Source organism: Atractosteus spatula, chromosome 14 (assembly GCF_055471065.1).
Source record: "Atractosteus spatula isolate fAtrSpa1 chromosome 14, fAtrSpa1.hap1, whole genome shotgun sequence".
Taxonomy (NCBI): Eukaryota; Metazoa; Chordata; class Actinopteri; order Semionotiformes; family Lepisosteidae; genus Atractosteus; species Atractosteus spatula.
In genome coordinates this window covers 8,093,370-8,115,310 of record NC_142719.1, presented here as the reverse complement: position 1 = coordinate 8,115,310, position 21,941 = coordinate 8,093,370, and the positions used below count along the sequence as shown (strand labels likewise).

Below are 21,941 nucleotides of genomic sequence, written 5' to 3'. Positions count from 1 at the left end.
CATAGATTCCTCTATATGAAAACCAAAACAGCACCTAGGCTGTTACTAGGGTTACTAGTCTAGTTCACGCAGCACTAGGATTCATCAGGAATTGGATAAACAGCTTACCTGAAAGGTTTCTCTCCATCTGCTCCCTGTCGCATTGCGGTCCTAACCATTCCGTTGATGTAACATAAGAGATTAAAAGGTGCACAAAGACATCGGCAATAGACACAACGTCCCTGTGCACCTGAGCAGAGAGCAACACTGAGGGAGCGAGCTGGTGCTGTGAAGTGGACACCGCTCTGCAGCTGCTTGTCTAGCCCCACTCATCACTAGGCACCGCAGACACAACATGTAGGCCACTGTCCCTCTCCATCCCAGAGTCTTCTTAGCAGGTGGCCTGGAGCAGTGATAAGTGGGGAAAGGGACAAACTGTATCACTGAAGTCTGTGGCTGTTAAGAGGCTGGGGAAAAAATGTGTGGGAAGCTGGAGGGTTGTACAGTCCAATCCAGCATGAGGCTCGATTCCACCCTTGAGGTACTTCATAGTAAATTGCCTGGCTGTATGGAAGTGTTTGATAAATGAATAATAAAACAGGTAAGGGCCAGAGAGTTTTCACTGATAGCTATTCTGAACAAGCTCTCTCTTAAATCACTGGGATAGTCACTAAACCGCACAGGCACAAGGAGATTTGATGCTTTAGGAAACTGGAGCATGAGTTCCATTCAACTGAACTAGAGGCTTATATAATGAAAAAATATTTCTACCCAAGAACCAGAGGTGGGCAGTTAAGATGGCCAGAACTGGCCTCTGTGTGGTCTTTAAAATAATTCACCATGTGACATTTTACTGCCTCTGTTGCAGCTACCAGCAGCTGTGATTCTCCCTAAAGCCTCTTCTTCCATTTTGACAACTAGAAGTCGGTGAACTGAAATCAGGCACACTACCTCTCTCTGGTGGCCACATGGGAACACTGCATGTTAAATAATTACACAATTCGCAGAGGCTGCTTTAGACAAAGTATTCGAGAAACCCAACGGCATTTTTCTAAGCTGCAGCCACTAAGGCCAGAGGAGACCACTAACACACAAATGTTTACACCTCTGGTGAGAACGGGTACGTTAGCAGGTGGACAACCTCACCTGTCTGCCACTCAGAGCGTCCTTGATGCCGAGTAGAGAATCACACTAACAGCAGGCAGCAGTGAGTACAGGTGCCCATACTTTAAACCACAAAGAAATCTAGAAAAAGAGAAGATCTCCACACGGGCAGCGTGATACTGTCCCAAACACTGTCACTGCCAGCAACTCCTGGCTGGGCTAATATTTTGGCCACTGTGTGCAGTTATTTAAAAACAGGTTCTGAACACAACCCAGTCACTTACAACCCTGAGATCAAAAAGGTTCTGATGCTGTATATACACAAGTATAGTACTGATTGAGCTCTCATGATCTAGACGTTCATATTTAAACTCAGGTCACATCACTGACCACATCACTGTGACCGGGGTTCCCCAAGTGGTGACATGCAACTAGCCAAGCCAGGGAGTTTGTTGGGGTGCAGCAGAGCAGCACAGCCTCAGCTTGATGCGCATCAGGGACCCCCAAAGTTTTCATTAGGCTCGGGCAGTGAGCTGGGAAAACTAATTCATGGTTCCACACTGAAGGGTACAAATAGAAACTGGCAAATGGTTTAGAACACAGATTATCAAGAAGAGTTAACAGTTGAGACATTTTTATTTTCCAGCATTTTTTCAGAATAAAACAGAGAAAGAAAACAGATACATGAATCGAATTCTCAACACAGCTATGTCTATGTGTCACTATAATTGCAGCATAACAAGAGACAAGTCCAGGGGACTTTACAAACTCATCGCCCTGAATTTTCCCCTATTCCTTTTAGCTGCTCTTCAGATGTCTGCCAGAAAGACACACAAACAAATTGTTTCTGGCATCCTTTTTATCCTGCATATTTGTCGTCTCTTTCCCAAAGCAAAAAAGTAAAAATGACCAGGAAAAGTGCACCTCTATTCTCTACAGTCTCATTATTCCAAACGCTTGAGAAAATAAATGATCCTTCTCCGAGAGCGGGTTCCTGTGTTGCCAACCAGAAAGATTGGTTTCAAGACGGAAGATACAACACACTCAGAGTACCGACGAACACCAGCTTGTTCAGTGACAACTACACAACAGACCAAGCGTTCATTAAAAAAAACTTACAAAAATAAATTAGCACACTTACAAAAAGATACAAACAATAAAAGGAAAGTAAAATTTACCTAACAAAGACCCAACCTGATGGTTTTTCCTCAAAACACAGCTTTTCAACTGCTGACGTCACCTGTAGCTCAGAACATGTGACAAACTGAGCCAAGGCCAGTCACTGGGACCAGCCTATCCCCACGGTTTGAACAGCCATCACGCTTCATTTGAAAAGACTAGACTTCTTCTCCTTCTCTCATGAACTGACTGAAAAGTATATAGAATAAATGAAAAGGAAAGGACCCAACTCATTCTCTGCAGTCTTGACATCTTCACTCTGGCCAGTTTTCTCCTGTTTTGTAATGTTATTTTTTTCCCCAAAGTGATAACATTCAACTTACCAAGGCCAACATGTACGTGCAAACTCCCCCAGAATAAAGTTCATTTCCCAAGTCTTCTTTTCATATAAATTTCGACACAAGGAAATGTGCCGTAATGTAAATAAACACACGCCTCTGACACTTATTCCTTCCTGAGCTGCAGGTATTTCAATACCCTGACTGGCCACTGGTGATTTCTGGGCTGATTTTGAAGAGAAAAAGAAATAGCACTGACATCAGCCACTACTCTTCGAGTCCTTTTCACATCTCGGTCACTCGGATGAGCCGTGCTGTTGATGCTGTAGCTTCTCACTGACTTTTCTCAAATGCCCCTGCATGGCCTTTTTGGAAACAACACAGCCAGCTGTTCCCGAATGATACGCCACCTACACGGGCAGCCAACGAGACGCCAGCAGAATGCTGATGGGGGCGGAGTCAAGACAAAGTACAGGGCAAGGTGTAAGGGGTCAATGCAGACAGCACAGCTCCTGTTACAGGACCCTAGAAAGGGAAACGGCAAAATACAGCTGGAAGGCTCAGAAGTGCAACAGTCATGTAGGCTAAAGGCAGCTGCCCATCACATGCACATCAGTGAAATGCGTTACGCCTGTCAAAACAGATTCACATCATTTGTGGAAGCACTCCAGCTTCCATAAAGACTGCACTGTTTTAGTCACTGCGGAGACTTTATATTCAATGGCAATTTCCAAAGACGAGAGACAAATACTGGACTGGGAAAGGGATCGCATGGCCTGACTTGCCATCAGCGGTCAGTAAATGACACACAGCCTGCAGGTCAGTCACAGCTGACCTTCCCCGCAGAGTGACTGGAGGGCCTCCAAGTCCGTGTGCATCTTTCACTTTCAGGGAAACGTCATGGGACACTGCAGTCAATACATGCTCAATTTTTTCCCCCCCAAATGCCTTCGCATACTTTTGGAAAAAAACCTTCACTGTTCATTATTTGTGGTGTCATGGTTTACTGCTCTAAATCAGTTTAATTAATTATGCAGTAGATATGACAGGTGTCATTGTAAAGAAATTGAAAATGTCAATTTATTTCTACAATGTAAAAAATGGCATTTTCTTCAGGAAGGGAACCCATGAGGGCCCCAACAAAGGAAAAATGAGGGTTTTGGTGTGGTGTTGAAAATATGACACTACAGACCTGTACAGTGTGTATATATATATATGCTCTTTTTACAGAAAGCTTTGTGGACTTTTAGAAAAATCTCACAATGTTTATCACAAGACGAAAAGCCAGCTACAGTATCTTGCCTCTGTAAATAAGACCATTTTGAGGTTCCGCAGAAATGGTTTGAGGGTTCTCTTTCATGTTGGATGCAATTTTTTTATTCAGCTCTGTCAGTTAAGAAAATGCATATCAAAATGCTTATATAAAAACTCTCATGTCGAGATGAGAAACAGAAGTCTTTTGTATTAAAACTATAAGTTATATAGAACCCTAGCACTTTGCTGGTGTAAATTTAAGTTGGCCTATGCATTTAAAAATCCAATCTTGTTAAATGAATAATCCCTGTAATAGAGTTACATCAGTTAATTAATCGTAAAAATATATATATGCGTTAAGATTGTAACTATAATCATAAAAATAAACTCTCCTTTTAGCACAACTGTTAAATGATGACACCGATACAAGGTTACTTTTAGAAAACGTAAACTGGTCTTTATAAGGACAAGCTTGCCCTTCCTATCTTAAGCTGATTTATCTTAAACTTGGAAAACAACTGAGAAAAGTCATTCTGAATGAGCCAGCTCTATTAATAAAATATAAAAAGACAAGACGGCACATTCTGCAGCGAATGTGTGTGGAAACAGGTGTCTCTGCAGTTTATTCAGCACTCAGTCAGCTTCTCTTTGTACAAAGGAACATCAGTAGATGCAGAGAGAGCAGCACTGGCAAAACTTTACGCTCTTAAAGAACTGCTCCTTCTGATGCTGCCCATTTAAAGGAAATGTCACAGTTAAAAAGACAACATGTAAAAAGAACAAACACTTTTTTGTACAGAATACTATAAAAGCATAAAGTCTAAAATAGATCAAACATTTAAAAATAGATTGTTCCCCTCCTTTGAGAATGAGTTACTTCAAGGGACAGTATATAAAACACAATCAGAGAACAGAATTTTGGCTGATTTTTGCTTGTTTGTTTTTTTTGGTGCATGCTTTTTCCTGATGGCTGTTTTGCACTTTTCCAATCTGGACCTGCCAGCTGTTTGTGTTCTGTCTTGGCTCACAGGAAGCGATCCCTGTGCTGCCCGTACAGGATGATGAAGGGCAGACGGGCTCCTTTGCCACACCCACACGCAGATCCAGGCTCCCCAGTGCCGGGCCTGGGTGGATGACAGAAGCCGATCGGCTTCTCATGGTCAGGACCGACAAGAGAATGTGCAGCACTGGACACTGGACACTGGACACTGCACACTGGCCATGAAAGTCTCACCGCTCTAAAACCGAGTAAAAAAACTCTCTATGTTATAACCATGCTCTTCAGCAGTAACACTAATAGCACACCAACAGGAACAGTGGAAAGATAACAGGGAATTTTTAAGAGTCTCCATCCATTGAAGTCTTGCTCTTTTCTCAACTGGTCTGCTCAGCACTTGTTCCTGTTTTCCCCTCTGAATATATATATATACTGCCCCCTTGGCTGAAAAAATAGAAATGCACAATGGGATTGCGAGACAGAAAAGCTGCCTCCTCAATTCACAGTATAAAAGACCTAAAGGTACCGCAGTGGTGCATCGTCACTGGATTTGTCACTGGTTTGTGTAATAAAAACCCAACTACATATTAAAAGCCTCATTGTCTAGAATTCTGCACACGTACACACAAGAAAGAGAGCTAAAAACCTAGCATCATATTCCCCTGTACCTCCACCCCGTGAAAAAATACACATTAACAGCAAAAAACACCTGGCGGACTATTCATCCGCAGTTCGCGTGGACCAAAGTGTGAGGAATGCGTGGCAGATTTGTAATGCTATAGGAACAAAATGAAACATTTTGGCGGTTGAAAGGGATTTTCATATTTGGAGGCAGGTTGCAGAGTTGTCGTCTCTTTTGATCGGCCACACAATACATTTGAGAAATTATTTAAAATGCAGAAAAGATCTATTTCCTTAACCCAAATATCTGGCTCCATTTAAGGGCTGGTAGATCAAGCACAAAAGACAACACATTCTTGAAAATAAACATGGCCCCAGTATGTATAATATGCCACAGGCGTCCGTCGGCTCCAATTCCTGCTCCCAGATAGGACAAAAGCGTCGGACTGCCATTTCTTTTACTCTAAGGGGTTGTGTCGTCTCTTTCAGCTAAATTCTCTAAGATCTACAAAGGTCCCACTGTCTACGGCGATCTAACAATAGCCACAATGACAAAGAAAAAGCAGAAAGAAACATGAAAAATCCCGAAGTCCAGTAAAAAAAAGAAGAGGTTGTGGGTCTCAATCCTGAGTGACCAGCAGGAGCAGGCCAGACCTCTGTGATAAAAGCACACGTGTGGGGAGAGAAGGGGAGGAATAGTGAGGGTGGGAGAAGTTGCACAGAGTCCCTGATAGATTCCTGATCGAAGGGTGGTGCATCCCAGACAGTGAACCCAGCAAACGTTCTGAGGAGTGTCACCCTGGAAGGGACCTGGACTGGAGGTGTAGAGAGAAAAGGCAGTGGGGGCGTCGGGGTGACTTGCTGGGGTTGTTCTGCCATCGCTGACCAGGCAGGGAGGAGCTGTGATGTGAAGAAGCTGCACTGCAGGAGTGGGGAAGGGCTGGTGTAGAGCTGGGGGGGGGTGGGGCGTGGTGGCTGTTCGGTCACTCTCCTGATCGCTGCCTCGTTGCTCCCCTGCACAAGAGAAAAGAGGAGGGTCTTGGTAAAGGCGTCAGAGTTTTCATGCTGTATCACACATTTATTACTCTATACAGTCACTGAGCAAAGTACTCAATCTTCTGCAGAGAATAAAGAATAGCTCATACAGTAGCAGGTATGATCACCTTCACTTTATTAAATTTGAAACTGCAATGATATTGAAAATGAATTTCATATGATTAAACTGATATGCAAGTGCTAAAAACCTGTATATCTGTAGATGCATTTTGGGCAGAGGTGACCGCTGTATAAATTGATTAAGTCTGCTCAATTGAGTTGCTACCCATCTACTGTTATTTCTGAACTGAGCTGGTAATTCTGTAACCCTGCACCTTTTCATTTCACTTTGGGGGGAAAAAAGCTCACCCTAAACCACAATGCACCTTTCCTGCTACGGCCTGGGAATGCCTTTGTTCAATCACTGCACGGAACTCCAGACACGCCGGGCGCTGACAAAAGATGCCTTGTTATTGTGTGATCCTCTGCCTCTGAAATGGAGGGCCAGGCTGCAGGACAGAGATCAGCATGACCCCGTCACAGACTTGGGCTTGTCTGTAAGCAAAACTAACGAGCCTGTAGGAGTAGAGAACCTGAGCACACACAGCGCCATAGTCTGGACAGCATGCACGCCCCCCTGGTTGCAAAGAGAGCCAAGTGCAGCCGGTGGAATGCAGTTCAGTGAGAACACCAAAGACAGGAAGATGATTGATTTTAGGAAAAGGCCACCCCAGAGCCAGCGCCCATTCATCGAGTCTGCAGCGGCCCCACGGTCAGGTTTCCGAGCTCACTGCTGAAGACTGCTCTGTAATTGCTGCCAGTCCCGGTCTGGTGCTTTTGGCCACAGTCCCAAGCTGGGATTTGTTTTCCCGTTGCCACGCAGATAAAAGGCACGCGCCGCGGCCGGCGCCCTCGACTGCGATCCAGCAAGAAGCCCTGAAGCTATGAAACAAGCCAGGCTGGCAGCCGTGAGTAAACACACAGGCCTGCTCGAAAACAAGCACATGTGCGGCTCAGGGATTCTGGCCTCCACGCTAAGTGGCACCATGCACAGGCCAGACAGGCCTGCTCAAAATCTGCAGCAACAGCGGCAATTAGCAGTAAAGAGGCCTCCGTGCCAGGTCTGAGGACCTAAAGGAAGCCATACAAGCTAGGCTGCCTATTCACCGAGTCCACTGCCGAGACACTGAGAGAAGGCTCCTTCACTGCCCAGCCTGGAGGTTCTTCCTCAAGCTAGAAGCCCAAGAAGTAACCTAAGAATGTAGGGATGCAAGGAGTCACAGCACAGTCCAGTGAAGGTTTGAGATGTGTCAAATTGTAATAGGAGTGGCCACTGCTGGAGAACCCTGAAGGAGACACACACAAGTTGCATTTCCCCACTGTGCTCACTCTATGTTAATGCCATGATCTGGGGTTTATGCGTGTGCCTAGTGGCTATCCCTGATGATGTCCTCCTGCCTTCCAGCTATTTCTGAGATGTCACGTCCAACAGCAGGCATCTGTTTAAAATTCCCTTGAGCCAGGTCAGGAGTAATGACCCCAGGCCAGAGCCTGATTTCTATAAAATTAATGTGAAAATACACGTTGGTCAAAATTTCAGGAGTCTAGCAAACAGATTCTCTCGGCGAGGGGTAATGTGGTTAGCTTGATTATGCGAGACAGACGACCATCGCCATCTCTGACCACAACAACCCTGAATCCTAATGAATGATGTTTGAACCCAAGGAAAGGACACTTCACAACCACAGCGGCAGCCCAGACCGTGAAGGGATTGGGCTCTAAGCATTTCAAACCCTTGGGGCATTTCTACAGTGCCCTGTCCACAACACTTTATTCGCTGGAGGGTCCGTATATTCTGAAGTGTTTCAACATGCATGAAAATACAGAAAACAAAGAACTTACCCGTTCATGCAATAACCAAGCATATAAGTTGTGAGCTTTTAAGGCTTTTAAAAAATATCCAGTTCAGTTTTGCTGAGACTTAACAGCAATAACCAGTTCAAGACCAATTCCTGATGAAGAGGGGAAGCCCCTGAATATATTGTTATGTAGGAACTTTTTAATTACTTCATTACATTAAAAATACTTACTCATTGGAAAGAGTCACAGAATTTCAAAAAATGTGGCTTAACAGTGCTGCTTTTCAATGGGAATGATGTTCCCACCTGGCAGCCTGTGGTGTGTACTACCCATAGTGCAGTGCGTGGGAGGTAACGCTCACCCATGGCTGCAAAGGTCACTCTGGAGTGATCTCCGTCTCCTGGTGCACCACCACCTTGGTGACAGACATGTCAGGGTGCTGCTCCTTGGCCTCTTTTATGGCCTGGGCCAGAGCCTATGTGAGGAGAATGAAAGAGGTCAATGTATCGACGCTCTCCTCATACCTACATCAGTCGGAATCGCAGGTCTCCGAGAGCAGCGTTTTATCGACAGTCCTCTGTCCGTTCTTAGACAGATCAACGGAGAATCACCAAACACAAGTACATTAAAAGAGAACTAGAGAAGCACATTTTCAGATAGTTATTTTAAGATCAATTTGAAAAGCCACGATGAAAGATCAGAATACAGATAAGCATCCAACAGGTTCCCATTCCTTTATATAAGATAAAACGATGTTAAGGTTGGACGTAAGATTTTCATTACCCAAATTACTCAAAACTATAAAACAATGGGTCCTTTTAAATGGGAACCTTCAGCTTTTACTCTATAAACAGTTTCGGAATGCAGATCTATAAACAGTTTCAGAATTAAATAATTCAGTCAAGAAGCCTGCCGTATCAGTAATGTAAGTAAAACACACTTGTAGAAAGCACAGCACGTTTACAATAATGGGATTTTCCCACTGAATTCTTCAATGGTCTCAGGAAGCTGGAGATTCTTTCCTGTCAGATAAAGCACCTTAACTCAGTGCTCAACCCCTTGTAATCTTAAAAGAACACAACACACGTCACTTCTTGGTTAACAGTTTCAGATTTTGGTTCCAGAGCAACATCACTGTGACATGATGCAGGATATTGCAGCAAGTTTGATAAAAATATTACAAGGTCAAAAGGTATTGTCCAACTAGTCCTGCTCTGCTCTATTAAACACTGCTGAACAAAATGGATTTACAGACTGGTACTATGTATGCTTAGAATATTTCAGAGATTCAGCCTATCGGTCTGTATACGGTCTTCAAATCATGATCCACATATTCTATTTGACCAAAAGATGTGTTGTGATATAAGCTACCGAGTCCTTTGTGGTGTAACACTGAGTTCTAGGACTGAGTTCACGGAGTGCTACATCAATGGACAGGTGAGGTGTACCTGGTCATGATCAATGTCAGCATCTCCAGTGATGACAATTCTCTTCTCGATGCGCGTCTCGGAGATTCCTCCCTTCACCGTCTGGAAGAGAAACAAGGGGAGGAAGAGTCAGAGGGACGCACAAGAAGACTTACACCTCCAGGGTCATACATAACAACACTGCACAGACCCCACCAGACCACACAGGAGGGAGAGGCAGTAACTTAGCGAAGGAGAGACCGTGCAGGCGAGCGACAAAGAGAGAGAGAGCGGGTGCGCCAGTGAGGGAGGAAGGGATAACCGCGGTCGAGCTCCTGTGGGGCACTGAAGCGCTGACCTTGGTGATCTGGGTGGTCGTGGTGGTGCCGATAGTTTCGGAGGTGATGGTCTGGGCGCTCAGAAGGACGCCGGGGTCTCTGTCTGCCGGACTGCCTTCCAGCTGCAGAAGACAAATACGACACGGCCATCATGGTCAGACACAGCCTCCAGCAACACCTCCCCGGCCGAAGCTGTAATGGCAGATTGCTGGCCCACTGAACCCTGAAGCAACGACATCAAATCTGCTGTGTCCTGCAAGCACAAGAGCTTTGGACTTCTCCAATGAAAAGCATCGTCAGTGAAAGATAAAACGCAAAACGTCCATTTCTTTCTTCTCCTTGGGTCTTAGTGGCCCCATCTAAAAGGCCTGCGAGGCGATGCAGAACTGTAAGGCGTTCCTGACGCTGCGGTGAAGAAGCACGACATGGCCATGAAGAAGGATGGGCTGCTGACCTGGGCTGCTTCGTAGGTGATGGTCTTGGTCTCAGTGTGGACAATGGGAACTTCCTTGGTGCTGAAGTCGCTCCTGACGGAGTTCGAGACGTCCGAGATGGTGACCGTCTGCGTCTTCACCAGGGGTGGCTGCAGGGGAGGGGGAGAGGGGCAAAGAAAATGAGGAGCTGGTGAGGGAGGGGGACTGCGGACCACTCCGTCTCTCCCTGACTGCTAGGGCCCCCTCTGCGTTCCTCTCTCCTGCTCTCCTCACCCCGTCACATTGCTACATCTTTATAGGCAGCTGAAACTGCTCTTACCAGTGGTAATCTAGACAAATTACTTAAATCACCTTCTACAAAACCTAGCTGGGATAAGAACCAAAGACCCTGTAGCCCCCCCCCCCCAAGTCCAGGAATGAATATCGGCTATTTCTGACTTATTATAAGAGGGGCAGGCACGAGATCCAGCTTTAAGACACCTGCTCATGCACGGCAACCTGAAAAAGATATTCTCTCAACTTGTCACGTCTGAAACCAAAATCCATCATTGGAAAAAGCCACTCCGATTATATAATTATATATTATATATTATATAATTGGACAAAACTCTGCCCTGTTGTTCTGCTGATGGCCCTGTGATCTTCACAGCCTGTCCTATTCATCCTTGGCTCACTCTAAAGTGAGTGTATGAACTGTAGGTTTGCAACAGAGGCATTAAATACTGAGAACATATGCTGACAACCCTTTAAATAGCTTTAATGCAAGAATATAACAGGTGAAAAACTGGCTCTGCTCAAGTACAGGAAGTGAATTATCAGGAGCAAAACGCATGAACCTGCTCGGCTTAAGCTCTCTGGCAATGATCTGAAGAGCCATCTTGCATGCAAAGTCAATGCGATCAGTTAGAGAAAGAACTGACAGAGCCCATCACCTGATTAGAGACCAACAGACAGGAAGAACGAAAAAGACTTTGTGCCACACGCATGCTCCCAGAATGCTCCAGTGAGAGATTCCCAATTCTTACATAGTGGTACGATTACAGATCCACTGTTCTCATTGGCCACCGACTCAAAACCACTGCAGCAGGCTGGTGCACTCAGATTCAAATCCCATTCCAGACTTTTTAATGTTTGTATAACTACTGGCTCACTTGTAGCCTTTCAGATTTTGAAAATAAAAAAAGATATGTGTTTTAGATTTATGTTCACGATAACAGGCCAAACAAATGACATTAGAGTTGTCGTCACAGGAAAACAATTTCAAGAGGAAAGCATGTGACGCACTCCTCACACTGCATGGCAGCTGTATGCTTAATTCCCAGAGCTCTCGGTTATAAGCACTTCGTAAAACTTGAAAAGAGGTGTGGTATCACCTCCTTATTACGGTGTTAAATCTACTATTACCAACCGATCCATCGCATTAAAGTCAGGTGTGGTTTTTGATGTGGGCTAACTGAAATCAAAGCCTTCTTTACAAAGTTGGATCAATAATGATGGTGAACTAGAATGACCCAGCAGCCTTTTCATCTGAGACCATAGAAGAAGAAGACCATACAAGAATCACTTTTAATCAATAAAAGCCACAATAATACTGCACAGTCTGGGCCTCTGCCGAGGCTGTTAATACTACTTTCCTAGTGCTGGGGGGTAGGCCACCCTTAGTCAGCACTGCAGGATTCGTTTAGAGGTGATGACAAAGAAAACTGTCCATTTTCATTAATTATATTGTTTAAAGCACATCAGACCATTAAACTGTTTTCTTTGTTGTAAGCGTTGTGTTGCTTTTGCCGAAGTGCAAATGACCCAGCTTGCAAAGCACGAAAAATGCAGAAAAGCCCAAATAAAAAGGGAGTCTGTCTGCAGCCCAGTGCTTCACGGCTCCTTTAAGTGTTGGAGAACGGCTCCATGCCAGTGTGGCCTGCTGTGGCACCAGTACACGTACACACATGGCCACAGACCGGTCAGGAAACCTCCCCCAGTACTGCCCGGTCAAAGGTCACGGGACAGCATTCATCTTCTTCATGCTGCGGCAAAATCAACGGTCGTCTTCACACACGAGAACCAGAAACTGCTGCGCAATCGAGGAACGAGCTGACCCGACCAGAATGAGAAACAGACGCCCAGGAATAAGAGACAATGTTTCAACGTTGTAGACACATTTCAGAAAGACGACATGGGTGACTTGCTTAACTCGGCAACCACGTTTAAGCACACCGGAACCTTATCATGAGATGACCTACGGTATTTTCTCCATCACCACCACCAAATGGCAAGGATGGTGTGTTTTTTTACACACAGCATGTGGAATAGTCAGATCAGACGGAAACATCATAATGCTTCTATAATGATGTGAATTTTTTATCATTTTGGGACAGTTTTTGCATACTAAAGCTACCATCACAGGCAAACCCCCCCCACGTAAAAACCTTCCTTATTCCTCTGCACACTTAGTATGTGGACAATCTGTTTCCGATATCCTTGCCAGATGGTTGTGGGATCTGGCAAGCTGGACATCTGACTCGGGCTGTGTGAGTGCAGAGCTGCAGGGAAGCCTGATGCAGTGTGTTGAGCGTTTTCCCCTTCACCTTCCCCAATCACACACAAGACAGAGATGGGAAGGACAGTGCGGCCCAGGACTGGAGGAGGCAAATACTACCTGAAAGCAGCGAATGAGGAAAGGACGATTCTCGCACACATAATAGGAGGCAAGGGAAGCTCCTTCAACCTCAAAAGGCTGTGATGCTTCTGCTGCAGGGTCCTCCTCACTTCCACCACACACACAGGGGGTGCCACACTTTCTCAGGTCATGGGGCTCAGTTGATTGGATGGTTTGTGCAGCCTGTTCCTCGGGTATGACTTCTGGCTCCGCCTGCTCAAGGAGCCCCTCCCCACCAAGCTCCTCCTCCTCATGACATGACTCCACCCCTTCATCGACTGCACAAGAAGCCCCACCCCCAGAGGAGGAGCTCAGCAGGGCCCCGCCCTCCCAGGTGATGTCTGGGCCATTGTCCTCTCTCAGAGCCACAATGTCTAAAGGCTCATTGTCAGGAATAGCACATACATTCTACAGAGACAAAACACAGGACAATCCCCAAAGGGAAAATATTGTTTGTTTTCTTTAAAAAAAAGTAATGTAAGGGCTGATTATAAGGTGTAGGAACGGCTATTATAAAAAAAACAACATTGTGTCAATATGGAGGTACGCAAATCAATCACTAGATGTCATCAATCAGATTCTGTATACACTCAAAAAGGTTGATCATTTTCCCTACTGTCAACTGTTACTTCAAAAACTCATGCACAGGTTTCATAAATAATTACACAACACACAATTATCTTACTTGATTGCAAACTTGGTAGTGAACCTGCTAAGTATACAGATCAAGACTCAAGACTAAGTCTTTCCTTTTTCAGTAACTTTTAAAAAAAGGAATCTCCACTAATATCAATGTAAAAATGCCTTATTAGTTTAGTGTCACCCACTGTACTAAATGTTAGAATAATAGCGACTAGGATAACATCTGAAACCCCTGGCTTTTTTGGTCAGATTGTGAGGATTTATTATAGGGAATCACATTTCATGACAATGGGCACAGGTAAGCTTGGGTTTCTCTGTAAATAAATCGGAGTTCACCTGTCAGGCAGCTGCTCGCTGAAGCAAGAAGCCCGGGCAGCTGTTGTAATTGGTAACTTGGCAAATTCTCGACAGAAAAAAGCAAAACAAAAGTGAAACCAATGGCAGGAGAAGTTCCAATCAGCTATAATAACGAGCGTGGCAGGCCATCAAGCCAGAAAACTTTGCAATCGCAAGAGAAAGGCCACATCAGGACACCTCAAATTGGCCTTGTAGCCCCATGTCAACGCACGCCTGTTAACAAGTAGTTCGTCCTCGTGTGCCCCTCTCAGCTGCCTGGCTAAGGACGATTCCAGGAGGTGCAAGATTTTCAACTGAGCTGCAGGATTCATGTGAACTCATCTGGACTGCAGAACACACATACCAAAATCATTCAGGTGGGGAGCTGTGTCAGCATGCGTAGGCTGCAAAGGAACAAGTAATAGGTTTATTCCATGCTGAAAAGAGAAGAAAGAAAACACAACTTTTCGGCTGTGAAGCCTTCTTCGGGAGAAGACACCCGAAGAAGGCTCCACAGCCGAAATGTGCTTTCTTTCTTCTCTCTTCAGCATGGAGTAAACCTATTACTTGCTCCCATACGTAAATCATGTTAACAAATGCATTCATGAATTCATTTTCATAGTTTGGAATCTAAACTATCTGGGACACTCCCGGAGGTTATGCCTCACTACTGTATTTCAACTAGAGTTAGGCTGATTAAAGGCGTGATGCCCAACGTCTTGGCACCGACAGTCAACCCAGTGGACTTCTTCAGTCCAGCCCCTCAACCTTTCAAACAGTCCCTAAAATGCAGACATTTTTCTGGAAGAAGACTTAAAATAGTGTCTTTTGCTTCTCAGCATTATCAATGAAACACGAATAAGAGGGTTAAAGTGCGAAGAACGTGGAAGTGCATCTAAAACCGAGAACAGCAGGCACTCCTTTACTCGAACGATGTAAGAACGCAGAAGCAAGCTCTCCAGCCTTGTCGTTGAAGAGGAAATCCCCATTTCTTTCAGAACAGCTCAGGACGAAATCCTTGCATCAGTTAGTGACTATTGGCCCTATGGGCTAGACAAGCTGAATAACCTCCTCTCGTTTGTAACTTACGGTGAAATTTGTCAAATCCCTTTCTGCCAACTCCATTTCCACATCTACTAGCCAAGTGACAAGTTATCTCCTTACTTTCATAGCTTCAGCCTTTTTTTTTTTACTTCTACAGCAGAGCACATTTACAGTAGTTATACATGATTATGGAATTTAAGGGTTAACGCACCTACTCTTATTGAAATGTCATGGGAACAAATAAGAGCACAATGTCGAGTACCCAAGGTGACAAGCAAGTGACCTGCAAAAGTAGTTGGGGTTTGAATACAGGCCTGCAACTGGCTTGTAGCTCAAGCAGAAAAAAATATCTGTTCATCAATCTAGCATATACATTGGGAATCACTATGTTATTCAGCTATTGCATGCAACTTTCAATTCTCCCCTCTGTAACATTAGAATACATCTGGCTCTTCTGCATGTGGGTACTAAACGAATATTTAACGATCATGTGAAAAAAACACACACAGGCAACCCAGACAGGAACATAGGGAGAGCATGCAAACTCCACACAGACAGGTGGAGGTCATAGGTCCAGAAATTAATCCTGGGCCCCAGCGCTGTGACTGCACCACCGAGCCGCCCAGCATATAAATCACTGATACAAAACAAACTTGAAGCACGTTAAAAATATCAGCGCTACACATAGATTTATTTTCCACAATTTATCAGTGTCTGTATACAGCGCTTCCTGCAGTAAACAGTATGCGATGGTCTCTTACAACAGGTAGTGGTACAGTACTAGGAGGCAGTTTTCTGTACATGCACTTTGCTTTTCAAGTTACACGAGTGAACTGCTTTCACAATCTGTCAGTGTATGAGGGAAGCACGAGCCCACATATGCGCCAGAGAGATGGAAGAGCTCCTTAACCCTGCTGAGAAGGACTGGATTTCAGAGAACAAAACTCTGTGGTGAGCGCCTGACGAACTGCGCTCATCTGGGTAAGGCTGCCATTCGCCAGCAACAAAGCCACAGCTCTGACAGGCTGCTGTGAACAGGTCCTTTTTGAAAGTCCATACATTTGCACTGATTCACTGAAGTGCACCTCACAGTGGTCAAAGGCAAATGTGAATAGTTAAAACTACCGGCCAGCTGCACAACAGTATATCGGTCTCATCAGATACACTTGGATTGATCTGATGTAATGAAAGCACAATGGTGTTTCAGGCTCGAAGACCTGGCCACTCCTGTGCTAAAATAATGACAATCCTTTGTACCCTGTAAGGAAAAGGCTTTTGATCTGTCTTCTCAAACCAGTCCCTGAAATGCTGAGGTTTACCAGAAAAAGAGAGATTTCAAATAGTTTCTTTTGCTTCACTCAAGGCCACAGGCCTTTAAAAACCCGGCACATTTTGACTAACTTCCCCCTCTCACCTCTTATGTGCAGAGAGAGAGAGATTCTACTTTTAATGTGCGATTCTGTAGGACAGTTCCAGAGGAGACATTTGCACAGGCCTCTCCACCTTGGATGGAGCAGATTTTATTAATGGAACCTATGAAAGTGAAACGGGAATAATACTTGCTGTAGAGAACTGCAGAGTGGAAAATGTTCTGCTCCTGTTCTGGAACAGAATGCAGATTAAGGCTGTAATACTGATGATGATGATGATGATGATGATAATGATGCAGCCACTGCTGCAGAAACCTATGTTAAGAGTGGGATTTCTTGGGAAAATGGGACCGCTGTGCTGTACTAGTCCATGACCATGAGTGGGACACCCCTAGTTCTTCATCCTACAAAGCCCCCCTAAGCATCTCCAAATGTTTCTCATCAGACCGGAAGGTTGTGGTCAAACACCGATAACTTGCACCATGAGTTTTAATGAGGGAATTAACAAATTAATTAACAAAGGCCACTACTGCCTCCCAGCACCACTCAGCTCCAGCTGAACTGCTCTGGCCTGAGTGCAGTTTTAAGCCCCTCTACCTGCTATGGCAACACAGCTGCCACAGGGAAGATGCAGCAGCAACTGGGTCCCACTTATTTCACTTAATCTATCAAGTATCCTATCAGCCCCCTGACAGCTTTCCACCATGACACCCCCCACCCCCTGAGCAACACTCATCATTGCTGAGGGGGGAAATTGAGTAAGGGGACCCCCGAAAGCCCAAAAGGCAGAAAAAGTTACATTACTCTGCGGTTATTAACCATACAGTACATAACTCCCCTAAAATTCTGCTGCTCCAGTCCGAGTGTCTGGCGCGCGTGAATTACTTGACACGCAGCCAACACATACTCCCTTGTGCTCATACGGTGCCACCCAACTACAACCCAGGAACCAGGGCTCTTGCATTCCTGGCCGACTCCGACATGGAAAAGCCAGCGGTTCACTCAGACTTCTGTCTAGGAAAGTGGCCGAGAAGCCGCCCTTGATCTGACAGCTCTGTGCAGTGCTGCCTGTCACAGCTCCGGGAGTCTCCAAGGGGTTCTGATTTTTAAAAAAAATGGCAGCGGCCTCTCCCGTCTACCACACGCAAGACGAAACAAAAAAATGCCCTGGCCCACACCCGGCTTTTTAAACATAACCCAGGTTTTGACTGGCAACGCACCACCATTTCCAACATTACTGATCTGCCAATACCCACAGCCCTGTGAAGTTCTTAATGTCAAGGCCTTCAGTCTGATGTGTGCGATAAAGCAGCACCACACTCCTATCCCACGAGCCTGAAACTGAAAAATCCGCTTCTTAACACCACAAATAACAAAATGACACAGTCAAGGTATAAAAGGGCATGTACATTTTTCTGTACAGTTCCCAAAAGCAGTTATGTTATGACTATGTTTTTTGGTTCTGGGTGTTTCATACCATTCTCCAGGACAGAAAAAAAAATCAGCGCAGGGCCCAATGCGCTTGATGAACATTGCCCTCAGACTCCGCGGCAAACATTTGCTGTGCAATGAAAAACAAGACACTAAATAGGAAAAGCACTGGACTGTGAATTTAAGGCCCCTGGGCAGAAGGCGACAGCTGAAAGTCATTAACATTTTGTTCATATCCGCAAACATAAAATAAAGCAACAAATCGCAAGTCCTTAATGAGTTGAAAACCTTGTTTTCGGCCTGGTTTGAAGCCGTGTTGAAAGAGCTTTTGTCGACAGTACTCGAGATTAAATCTGGGACAGGTTCCCAGCAGAACTCAACCACCAATTGTTTTTGGTTTTCCCTCTTTTGTCAACCAGTCGACAGAAACGTTCCGAGGCGAAACGCCGCTTAATCTTGGCGAAAGGCAGACAGGCGGGAGGGTGGGGCTAAGGGAGGAGAGGAGACAGGAAGTGAAGGTCCATTTCCGCGGCAGAGAGCAGATGGAGGAGAAGGAGACGTGGAAGAAACACAGAGAGATCACACGAACACACACGCACGCCCGCCCGCGCGTTCGCTCACTCAGCGGCTCCTCGTCTCCGAGGGAGGCTTTGGTCACGCAGGCTGGCTGGAAGATTCAGAATGAACCCAGTCTGCCGGGACGGGTGGCGAGAGGAGCGGGGCTTGTCTTTTTGTTTTTGGTGGGGGGTGGGGGGGCGGGGAGGGGGAACAGTGTTTGGCCGCTGCCCCTCATATGAAGACGAGCCACCACAGGGTTAGCGCCAGGACCACCAGGCAGGACACCACGAAGGGGAGCCGGCGGTTCTGGAGTGCCAGGACGGGGTAGAGCTGGCAGGGCTTGGCGCGCTTGGCGTCCTCGGGGATGGCGATTGAAACCTTTCGGGACGGCTCCCCGGCGCGCTGGGGCCCCGGCGGAGGCGCCCCCTCCTCCCCGATCTCCTCTTCTTCCTGTACTAACAGAGGACGTCCCTTCGGCTGTATGGCGTGACAGAAGACCAAGAAAGACAGAGAGTGATGAACGTGTGGGAGAGGTGGAATGCCAAGAGTGATACACCAGGAATGAGAGGGGAGAGGAGAGGAGGTCAGGGGGGTGGGGTGTGCAAAGGAGACGAGGGGCACGATTATGGGGTGAACTGGAGCAGCTTCTCTAATTCAAACTCTCCCTCTTAATTCAAAGCAGCTTCTCCTCCCCCATCAAACATCTAAAACCAAATGAGGAGTACCCTTCCTCCTGGGGTTTTGTGGAATCTATGAAACCGTTAGAAAATCATACAACTTTCCACGTCCTAGTGGATCTTACACCCACGTAATTTCACATATCCCAGGTCAATCATCGTTTTAAAGGAAATTGTGCTCGCAGTATCGGCAAATTTCTTACTTGTTGTAGATTTTACACCGTTTCATCAGTTTCATCAGTTTTCTGTTAAGTTGGATCCCACTGAACAAGTCCAGCAATAATACTTTAAGTGTCCAGAACTGTGTAGGGGGCACACACTAGGTCTGCACTGTGCTGCTGGCAGCAGGGAGACCCTACTGGGAAATCATTCCGGATAGAGAGCGGCGACACAGAGAGCCGACTCTGGCGAAGGCAGCAGAGAGAGAAATTATGGGAAAAGGTCAACGTGACAACGTTGCTGTCACGAGGTTTGGAAAGGATGGTGCATGGGCTGGCTCGCATCTAATCCCTACAGATCCCTACAAACCCCTACGAATGCAACGGACATCCATCTCCCTGGCCTGGTATGGCAGTGGGATGCATGGTGAGAAGGGTATCCTGGCTTAGTCCTGGTCCGCAGTCTGTGAATTCAAGCTGACCAACACACGTTGGCGCAGCAAAGCCAAACTACAGAAAACGCTGGCACCCGGTCAGTGATTGAGTTTTTAGTCATCTGATCGAAAGGAATGCTTTTCTGAAATTGCTTTCACTTCACTAGTAGTGAATGGCCCAGGACCTTTATAGCACCTGTAAGACCTGTAAAACCTACCAGTCTGACTCGGCCAACCCACCGTTTGTGCACCAGATTTCTGCAATCAGGAATCACCGATACGCTGATATCTTGCCTGGTTGTGTCCTTATATTCAGCAGTCTTGGTGTGGAACTATGCAGGCTCTTCCAAGGGAATGCTCAAGCCTTTTTACTCGGATGTGGGCTGTGCGGTTCTTTAGAGTGCTACCATTCATGCAGCGAAGCTGTGGAAGTGGAGCTCTCCCTCCAGCTTCGGGCTGAGGGTCTCAGGCAGAAGATTAAGTACAGTCAGGCAAGACAGCAGGCGTTGTGATCATTTGGATCCACGCTGGCAAAGCAGACCCATGTAAACATTTTCAATTGAAGAGCTTTCCAATCAGGCTATACCTTAATCAAGGCAGTTGGACAACATTTTTTAAGGATTTTTCATTTTTTGAAACTTTACTGACGTTAAGATGTACAGCATGGAGACATTTCCAGATGTTTGATCTTTTAGCTTCCAGATTCAGCCAAGAAATAAGAATAATAGGTGCTCATGCAGGACGTACTACCCTGTGCTCTCCGAGAGCAGTGGAGCTGCAGGTTGAGGTAGGGGAGCATTGCGAGCCCTACAGTACGGACTTCTTCAGTCTCTGGATTCTGGAGAATCATTTAAGATCAGTGGGAGAACGCATCAATCCCTAGAGCTGTGCAGGGGGAAGACAACCCTGCTCTGAATGGTTTGACTTCTCCTAGTCACACTGCTGATCCTAACTCTAGAGTTCGGGCCTGGCCATGGTCATCAGACCTTCCGCGCTAGGACAGGAAGAACTGGGTGCGCAGCTGGTTCAGGCGGATGAAGTGATTCGGGTCGCTGTGATGCCGCGAGGTGGCGTCTTTGCACACCCCTGAAGTGGGGGATGAAGACGAAGGGGGAGGGGTGTTGGGACACTGAGCACTGGAATAGGACTTGGAAAGAAGAAGGGAAGAGAAGAGGAGGGAATATCAAACCGGTCAATGAAGAGGAGGATAATGAGAAGGGAAAATGTGGAGGGGAGAAGACACAACGACATGGAGAAGAAGAGGGGTCAGTTATTCCTTGGACTGTGTTCGCCGTTGTCTGCTGTTTTCTTTCTTTTGTTCCTTGCATAAATAAAGGAGTGGTTATACAGAGTCATGCAGCTTTGCTCCAAGACACACAGCCATGCGTACAAGCGAGTGTCCCAAGCGGAGAAGGAGCCATTCTTGGGTGGTGGGAGAGGAGGAAAAGCAAAGGAAGGAGAGGAGAATGGGGAAAGGCAGAAGGGGAGGCCTTGTGAATCAGGACATTGATGACGCCAGCAGGGTGCAACTCAGCGTTCAATGGGCCATTAGCTGTTTAGGCCATAGCCATAGCGCCTGTGTCATATCTGCGTTTTGAAACGTTTGTTTTTTGCAGTTCTGCATTAAAAGCGCCAAGTCAGAGTAACTTTACCTCAGAGTCGCCACCAACCGTTCTCTCAGTGGGTGGGCGAGGGGGTGCCTTCACCTGTGCACGCGCACACACACACGCACACACATTTTAAGTAGAGCGACAGATAGAGAAAAACACATGAGACAGACACAAGAGGCAGCAGATCAAGTTCAAAGCACAGGGAAAAAAGAAGTCTCCAAAGTGTAAAGACTAGTACTGCCAGAGAAGGACAGACAGTGAGGGATGAGTTAAATGCAGAGGTCACTGCTGTTTTTCTGCACTGCTTAAGGCATTTGTCACATGCTATAGTCAAACCAATAAAAAACGCACTTAAATTACATGTTAATCAAACAGTCTGCAGGTCTTATGTTGCATGTATGCATGTTAAACATGTATAGACCACAGTGCAAATTAACATCCTATACTGAAAGAGCCCGAAACCTTCTTCATCCTGAAATCCCTCTTCTAGCTATATGATTCTGGCTGTGGTTCACCCCACAGAGCCAGCACCTGCCCACA

General features: G+C 46.0%; 1 protein-coding gene across 19 annotated transcripts in view; it reads right to left on the bottom strand.

Annotated features, from left to right (window-relative positions):
• Positions 1–4,388: 4,388 nt before the first annotated feature.
• epb41a (erythrocyte membrane protein band 4.1a) overlaps positions 4,389–21,941 on the bottom strand; it is an 81,736-nt gene continuing 64,183 nt past the window's right edge. For 13 of the 19 annotated variants that reach the window (XM_088931677.1, XM_088931679.1, XM_088931661.1 and 10 more), the window contains 6 exons: positions 13,142–13,549; positions 10,506–10,634; positions 10,072–10,173; positions 9,756–9,836; positions 8,669–8,782; positions 4,389–6,426 (listed from right to left, as the gene is read on the bottom strand). In XM_088931677.1, the coding sequence (XP_088787803.1) occupies positions 8,684–8,782; positions 9,756–9,836; positions 10,072–10,173; positions 10,506–10,634; positions 13,142–13,549 (819 nt within the window). In that variant the 3' untranslated portion in view covers positions 4,389–6,426; positions 8,669–8,683. The remainder of the gene's footprint in view (positions 6,427–8,668; positions 8,783–9,755; positions 9,837–10,071; positions 10,174–10,505; positions 10,635–13,141; positions 13,550–21,941) is intronic. The other 6 variants (XM_088931681.1, XM_088931671.1, XM_088931673.1 and 3 more) reach the window with 1 other exon arrangement.